The sequence below is a fragment of the Anser anser genome (assembly GCF_964211835.1).
Source record: "Anser anser genome assembly, contig: HAP1_SCAFFOLD_32, whole genome shotgun sequence".
Taxonomy (NCBI): Eukaryota; Metazoa; Chordata; class Aves; order Anseriformes; family Anatidae; genus Anser; species Anser anser.
Genome location: NW_028154148.1, coordinates 2,371,175 through 2,379,745, shown reverse-complemented (window position 1 = coordinate 2,379,745; position 8,571 = coordinate 2,371,175). Strand labels below are relative to the sequence as shown.

Sequence of the window (8,571 nt, the reverse complement as noted above, 5' to 3'; positions counted from 1 at the left end):
TGCCCCATGCCACCGCCCGGAACACTCTCCTGGTCCTTGGAAAGCAAGTCCTATGGTGACATGGCACCCCAGAGAGAATTGAGTCAGACAACGGGACTCATTTCCGAAACAACCTTATAGACACTTGGGCCAAAGAACATGGTATTGAGTGGGTGTATCACATCCCCTATCATGCACCAGCCTCTGGAAAAGTTGAACAATACAATGGACTGTTGAAGACTACACTGAAAGCAATGGGTGCTGGGACATTCCAAAATTGGGATACACATTTGGCAAAGGCCACCTGGTTAGTCAATATGAGGGGATCTGCCAGCCGAGCTGGACCTGCCCAATCAAACCTGTTACGCACTGTAGAAGGGGATAAAGTTCCTGTAGTGCACGTAAGAAACATGTTGGGTAAAACAGTCTGGGCTACTCCTGCCTCAGGAAAAGGCAAACCCATTCGTGGAATTGCTTTTGCTCAGGGACCTGGATGCACTTGGTGGGTAATGCAAAAGAATGGGGAGGTCCAGTGTGTACCTCAAGGGGATTTGATACTGGGTGAGAATAGCCCATGAGTTGAATTGTAGTATGTTAATTATTATATAATACTGTATGTCATCACTACCATGATTGCTATATATCATAGATGAAAATGGTGATTAATTAGAATGTATTGGAAAGAGTGTAACCTGAGCATGACATAAATGGTATGGAATAAGGGGTGGATATCTGTCCTGGTTCCAGTTAGGACAGAGTTAATTTTCCTCCTAGTAGCTGGTAGGGTGCTATGTTTTGGATTAGGATGAGAAGAGCGCTGATAACATGCTGATGTTTTAATTGTTGCAGAGCAGTGTTTACACCAGGCCAAGGACTTTTCGGCTTCTCGCTCTGTCCTGCCAGCGAGCAGGCTGGGGGTGCAGCAGGAGCTGGGAGGGGACAGACGCAGGACAGCTGACCCAAACTGGCCAAAGGGGTATTCCATACCATCTGACGTCATGCTAAACAATATATAGGGGTGGCTGGTCGGGGTGGGGCGCCGGCTACTCGGGGATAGGCTGGGCATCGGTCAGCGGGTGGTGAGCAATTGCATTGTGCATCACTTGTTTTCTTACACATTATTATTATTAATACTATTATCATTATCACTATTATTATTATTATTGTTATTATTATATTCCTGTCTTAATAAACTGTCTTTATCTCAACTCACCGGCTTCACTTTCCCGTTTCTCTCCCCCATCCCAGAGAGGGAGGGGGGAGGGTGAGCGAACGGCTGTGTGGTGTTTAGCTGCCAGCCGGGTTAAACCACAACACATGGATTAATATTAACACAATTATTTTAAATTTCCTGTTAATCAGTGGAAAATAGATCATGTACAGTCATACTTTTGGGAAGGTAAACATCACTGGAGACAACAAAATGAGGAACTTGAACTTTGTTTTATTTTATTTTGAAAATAGCAGCATGATTTCCTGTTGGTTTTACATAGGAAAAACCCTGCTCTTCCTACCTAAGCAGGGCTTCAAAGGAGTAACACTAGACCAATATCTATGGGAAAATGATGCTCCAAACTGAAATGCAACAAAGTTCAGCCTTTAAAATGAGGAATGATTTTGAGTAGATTCTCTTTGAAATCTCCCTCCTTAACTACACCATGAAAGCTCTCCAATTAGCTGCACAAGTCTTGAAGACGTGAAGAAAATCATGGGAGAGATATGGTTGCTTAGGACTTTCTCTGTTTTAATGAGTTCCGTAGTGTATTTTGGTGCTGAGTCAATGAAACTTGGGTACTGAGAGGAGAATGATGCAACTGCTTGAGAAAGTAAAGTCAGAAGGAAAAGTTGAAGTGACTTGGAGTATTAATGGGCCCCACTGAGGGCTCTTACTAACAAAGCCTCCCCAGGGACTTGTTAGGGCAGATAACTGGAGGCCATGATTGCAGACAGGCAAAGCGCTGTGCTGAGAAAAGTCTTGGTTGGTTTTGGTGAAGCAGAAGGGCCAAGGCCTGACCCCAGCCGCTGGGAGGGGAGATCCTGCACCCCCCCGTCTGGCTCAGGGCTCTTCTTGGGGTCTGTATGATGTGGTGGGCAGTGTGATGCCACTAGAAGAACTTCATTAGGACACCTCCCCACCCCTGCACAGGGTATCAAGGAAGCAGTGAGGCCCCATTGCAATGACTATATCTCGTCTCCTCTGAAGCTCTAGGCAAAGGGACAAAAACGTCAGGGCTGTTGGGGCCTTCCCTTATTGTCAGCACCCTCTGCCTTCTCCTCTGCAGGCTTTCCTATGCTGTTCCACACTGTGCCCTATTTCCTTGAAGTCTGCAGACACTCATCTCTGTCCACAACCTTGCTCTCATCCCAGCATTTCCATCATTTCACCAATATCTCGTCAACAGTCACCAGGTGTTCCTTGAAACACAAAGCTAGAGTCTGATTTTTGGGTGACCTCTGACACCACAGCACTACCCTTTGAGGGACATTTCTTCCTCCTTGTGGCCAGTGCCAACCTTTCAAGGTGCATTTTGTGGCAGTTTTTTCTCTCCTGCTCATTCCTACTACCAAAGAAAACTCCATCAGGATGGAAACCACTCCTGAAGGAGGCATCCCAACCCATCAGGCTCCTTACGGCCTGTCAGCCAAGCACACAGAAGTCACCTCAGCAGCATCTCCCAAGGCCAGGGCCTGCTGCTGGCCTTGCAGCTTCTTGGCTAGACACAGCCAAGCCTTGTGCCTCCTGCTGTCCAGTCCTGGCCTCAAGCAGAAGGGACAGGACAAGCCCTCTGCGGGCCTTCTTTGTGTCTGGGTCCTCCTGGGGATGGAGGCAGAGGGGATCCCACAGTCGGCATGCCAAGCAGGGGCCTTCTGCTGGCCTAGCAGGGCCACTGGCAGATGTCGGCCCCAAAGTGCACATCCCAGGGAGAAGCCAAGGGTGAGCTGCCACCTCCAGACACAAGGGACGTCACAGTCCCTTTGCGTGACACGTTCCTGCTGCTGCCCTATCAGCTGCAGAGACAGAAGTGACCTCCCAGTCCCTGCCCCAGTCACATTCCTCCTGTTAGTGTTGGGGAGAATCGAATGGATGTTTTATTAATGTCTCTTAGGTGATGGGTCATACAGTATAATTAAGCATTGCCAAATGTACTTACATTATCAATTAATTTATGTATACTGGGAAGTTTAGGGAGTATATTATCAAATACTGGGAAACTTAGGGAGTATACTGAACAGTCAAATGAATCTTTGAAGGGGAACCCTGGGAGGGAACAGGTACAACCTGACCTTGGATAAGGGCCTGGAAGTGCTGAAATGAGTTGAAGCAGAACCAAGGAGCGGAGGGAGCATGCGTCGAGTGAGAAAGGTGAAAAGTTTAGCAGAGAGGAAGACTCCTTACTTCATCTGGACGACCACCTGGACGACCACCAGAGAGCATCACGCATGTGCAAATGGGAGGAGAGCTAATTAGAATGGAATGCGAGGCTGATGTTGCAACCTGTAATGAATATGTATGCCTTACGTAATGTTGAATGTATAAATAATGGCTGGTAAGTAACAGGACTTGAAGCCAGATTTGGGCACCTGCCCCGGCTTCCAGTGCTGAATAAAGCACCTGCATATAATCACTTGGTGGTTATGTGGTTGCTACGCTAACACTCCTGCTGGGGCAGGAGATCCTGAGGCAGAGCTGAGCTCAGCAGAGCATTCCCACCCATCTCCTCCTTGTGGCCCACAACCTGATCAGATCCATGGCCCCTCACACTCATTTCTGAATGCCATGTGACTGCACAGCAACCTCACTGTTCCTGCCCTGCTCCAAGGGGCCAAGCACCTTAAGTTAAGGGTTAGGAGAGGGGTTGAAGGTGACGATGTTAATGTACAGGAGGACGGGTTTCGGATGTTAGCTGTTCATGTATGGCATTAGGGACTACCGCGAACCTTTCCGGGTGAGAGGTTAAGCAAATATTGAGTGGGAGGGTTTGGTGTTGGGCTTGGGGTGTCAGGTCTGTGGTTAGGGTATGGGCAAGCTCTTTGGTTTAGTGTTTTATTTAGGTCTGCAAGAATATTAGAGTTTATTAGAGCATTTAAATGCTAGTGTTAAGGGCAGGGATCAGGGTGAGCAATAGAGTAAAGGTAATGTAAATGACATTATGGACTAATTTTGGCTTCAATGGATATTGTGGTCAAAACTTAGAGCAGTGGATTCCTGTCAGGGTGTGGAGTGGCATTTAGATTTAGGAATTAATATTACAGGTTAAAATAGGTTAAGGGCCTCACATGACTGCTTTAAGTCAGCTTTATGGTGGGATCGACATTACCTGAGCATCCTTACCTCTCCAAAATCATTAGCTTCTGCTGGCCAAGCTCTTCTTCCCTCCCCCAAATCTCACATCTCCTGGCCAGGCTTCCCCTGACTTCCCCATATCAGTCATCTTCTCAGGGGCAGCTTTCTGATGGCTTTCATGAACAGATATGTGAGTATCTGTCTTCCCTCTGTTGGCTACTCTGCTCCTGAGAAAGAAGCAGCTCCCAAGCCAGCATGGAGAAGCACACAAAGGCTGTAGGAGCACCCTGCACAATGTGCCCAGCAGCTCTGCCCCACCACAAAAGCAGCCCTGAAAGATGAGTTCAGGCAAATGCTGAAACCTCTGACATGACAACCCGTATTCATGACCTCTTCCACTATGGGGGCTACCATCTACTTAGGAAGAGAGGATCTCACAAACTGTGTGCAGAGCAGACGCATCTGGTGGCCTATCATGGAGACCAGCAGATGTGAGCCTAAAGGCACAGATCCCAGCCAGGAGCCAAGGGATGACCTGTCAGCTGCTTCAGAAAAAAGTCACCTCACAGGCCACTTAACAGCCATTAGCTTCCTCCTGGACTTGGAGCTTCTGAGGCACCACTGAGCTCATAATACCACACCTACAAAACACCCCCTTTTTGGCCCAGAATCTGCCCAGGTAGAAGAGATCTGGTTGTGATCCTTCCAGCCCATGGCACAGCTCTTGGGCTCCCAGCCTCTCTGACACACAGGAGCCAGTGCCGTGCCAGTTCTGGGAGGTGCTAGGGCAGGAGGGACCTTGCAGTGAAATCACTCGCCAGACTCCTTGGCTGGGGCTGCTGCGTGCCCTGGGGCTGCAGAGCTCTCCTCTGCCTGCTCACAGCAGACTGAGCCCTTGAGCTGTGGTGAGTCCACCTTGGAGGAGATCCCCCCTTAGGAGGGAAGTGCTGCAGCGCAGGCCGGCTGTGCCACTGCCGTGCCCACTGCCTGTCCCTGCCTGCAGTCCCAGCACAGCCCCACAGCAGCACTGGCACCAAGCTACAGGAGCAGCCGGGCCTGACCCCACCAGCAGGGCTCAGCACGAGAGGGGGGCAGTGGCAAGAGAGCAGCTCGGCATGCCCCAAGCGCTGGTGCTCCCTGGCCATGCTGCTGGGATGGGACTCTTTTCCTCTGCAGCCCTGCACATGGCACTGCCCCTGCAGAGCCAGAGCAGCTCTCAGAGGAAGGACGTCACACAAGGAAGGCAGTGCAGGCTCCTTTCTTTTATTTCAATTCACAGAGGGCCTGGCTCCTCATATACAGCATCTCTGAGCTATACTCGACAGGTACATACTGTAAAAGAAATCAGATGAATCATACCATTTTAATGGGCAACTTTAGCTCTATTAAAAAAAAGAAAGTCCTGTAACGAAAACACTCATAAATATACAAACACACACAAAAATAATCATATCTATAATATTAGATGTTCTTGTAGTCATTGACATTATTAGTCATCTGCAGAGGTAGAATGGAAATTTATTGCTTCCGAAACACATCTAGTCATCAATTTCCAGAGCACATGATTGAGCTCCTTGTTCCTCATGCTGTAGATGAGTGGGTTCAAGGCTGGAGGCACCACTGAATACAGAACTGCCACCAGCAGGTCCAGGGATGGGGAAGAGATGGAGGGGGGCTTCAGGTAGGCAAATGTGGCAGTGCTGACAAACAGGGAGACCACGGCCAGGTGAGGGAGGCACATTGAAAAGGCTTTGTGCCGGCGCTGCTCAGAGGGCATCCTCAGCACGGCCCTGAAGATCTGAATATAGGACAAAACAATGAAACCAAAACAGCCAAAAGCTAAAGAAACACTAAAGACAAGTGCCCCAACTTCCCTGAGGTAGGCATCTGAGCAGGAGAGCTTGAGGATCTGGGGGATTTCACAGAAGAACTGGTCCACAGCATTGCCTTGGCAGAGGGGCAGGGAAAATGTAGTGGCCGTGTGCAGGACAGCATTGAGAAAGCCACTGCCCCAGGCAGCTGCTGCCATCTGGGCACAAGCTCTGCTGCCCACGAGGCTCCCGTAGTGCAGGGGCTTGCAGATGGCAACGTAGCGGTCGTAGGACATGATGGTGAGAAGGGAATACTCTGCTCCAAGCAAGAACACAGAAAAGAAGACCTGTGCAGCACACCCTTGATAGGAGATGGCCCTGGTGTCCCAGAGGACATTGGCCATGGCTTTGGGCAGAGTGGTGGAGATGCAGCCCAGGTCGAGGAGGGCGAGGTTGAGGAGGAAGAAGTACATGGGGGTGTGGAGGCGGTGGTCGCAGGCTACGGCGGTGAGGATGAGGCCGTTGCCCAGGAGGGCAGCCAGGTAGATGCCCAGGAAGAGCCCGAAGTGCAGGAGCTGCAGCTCCCGCGTGTCTGCGAATGCCAGCAGGAAGAACTCGGTGATGGAGCTTTTGTTGGCCATCTGCTGTTTAGTCGCATTGGGTTCTGCTCAAAGAATAGAAAGACATTAATAATGTACATCCTACTTAGCAGAGGAAAACTCCCACTATTTCTCATTTAAATCTCCCCAAATGATTCCACATCCAGGCAGGCATATGGCAGGTCCCTTTCCTGAGTTCTATTTGGTCCTGCCTTAGGGTGTCCCTGGGAGCAGGAGACTTTGCTGTGGGCAATGGAAGAGTCAGTCCTGTCCTACAGCCAGACATAGAGAGGATTTTGGTGTCATCTCAGCTTTACTTTACTCCTAATATCGAAGACTTTTGCCCCAGTTTGGCTCACATTCAAACCAACTGCTCAGGAGTGCTGTTGGGATTTTTATTTTTATATATATTTTTGTATTTTTTATTCTAGCTGCCCCAAGACACCTGAAGGCTGCTTTTAAGTCAGAAGTCCTGGCATCTCTCCTGCACTCCAAGTAAGACCCTGTGGATCCTCAGAGACAAAGGGACTGTACCCTTACAGCCCAGAGTCCTTTAGAGTGTTAAGACCCTAAGTCCATCAGTCCTGCTATCAGCTGCCTTCTGCTGGCATTTCTTTGATCTACAAGACAGTTAAACTCAGAAGTGCACCTGAAAAAACCTGGACGCTGCCAAGAGCAGAGGAATCCAGGCTCCAAGTGCCCATCTCCAGACCCCTCACCCTGTCCCCATACTCCCCTTCCCCCAAGCACCCTGAGGGCTCACTCCATGGGCAGGTGAAACCCCCATCCCCAGGCAGCCTGGGAACAAGAGCAGCAGCAGCACGGCCAGGTGGAGAAGCCAGGAGGAAAGGCAGCGTGCTGCTGCCAGGGGAGGCAAGGCCAGGGAGGGACAGACGGACACTCAGCACACCCTCCTGTGCTGCAGCTCTGCCTGCAGAGGAGGCAGCTCCTGCTGGGGACAGCGGGGGCTTGAGGGCAGAGGCTGTGCTGGTGGCAGAGGAGAGCAGGGGGTGTCCCAGGGAAGGCGCCTGCCCTGCAGGGGCTGGCAGGGAGGTGCCTGAGCCCTCCCTCACACAGAATTTCTGGCAGCAGCTCCCTCTCACTGCCTGCTCATGTCCCTGCTGCCTGCCCGTGTCCCTGCTGGGAGCCCCTTCTGTGTCCCCACGTCTCCTCCCTGTCCATGTTCACAGACTCCATCCCACAAGCTCTGTGCTCAAATTCACTCACATTCCCCTCCACAGCAAAAATCTGAATGCACAGAAACCAAAAAAGCCTTTCCCTTCAGATAAACCAAGCCTCAGTCTTCCTCTGGAAATTTCCTCTTGTAAATGCCATTCTCTACAGCATCTTCTACACTTTGCTGGAGAAACAGAGAGACAGACCCATCCCGACAGATGCTGTCAGGCATCGGATGTGCCAGCTGTAGAAGACCCCCCTGGCAACCCCACCTGCATGGCCCTGCTGCCAGAGACTCACGGTGCCAAGAGCCTGCAGATCTGTCCTGCCACACGCTGCCCTCTGTTGCTGCGCTCCTCACTGCCTCCAAGCCCTCTCTCCTTCTCTCCTGTCCCCGTGCCAGCTGCGGTCAGAGCCCCCAGCCCTGCTGCGCTGTGCACAGGAGCTGCTCCTGGGCACAGCTGTCTCTCTGCACCAGGGCCCTCTTGCCACGAGCTCTCTCTGTCCCACGAGCCCGGCCCAGCTCAGCACCACACGCCCAGCCCAAGGCATTGGAATCCCCCCTCGGGGGGCTTTGGGGAGGAGCCCACGAACCTCAGGCACTGAGAGACAATTGAAGACATCTCTCAACAAGTCCAAGTCAGAGGCAAGTTTCCTGCAGTGTCCCCCTGAGGGCCAGCACTGACACAGCCTCCCTTGGAGCTCGTTAGAGCAGAGCATT

The 8,571-nt window shown here is 51.1% G+C and overlaps 1 protein-coding gene across 1 annotated transcript; it reads right to left on the bottom strand.

Annotated features, from left to right (window-relative positions):
- Nucleotides 1-5,753: 5,753 nt before the first annotated feature.
- LOC310890519 (olfactory receptor 14C36-like) lies at nucleotides 5,754-6,803 on the bottom strand (the record flags this gene model as incomplete). The annotated part of the gene is made up of 1 exon (XM_083852849.1): nucleotides 5,754-6,803. Exon 1 carries the CDS (start codon nucleotides 6,714-6,716, stop codon nucleotides 5,754-5,756), a length of 963 nt encoding a protein of 320 aa, XP_083708975.1. The 5' UTR covers nucleotides 6,717-6,803.
- Between the last annotated feature and the right edge of the window lie 1,768 nt (nucleotides 6,804-8,571).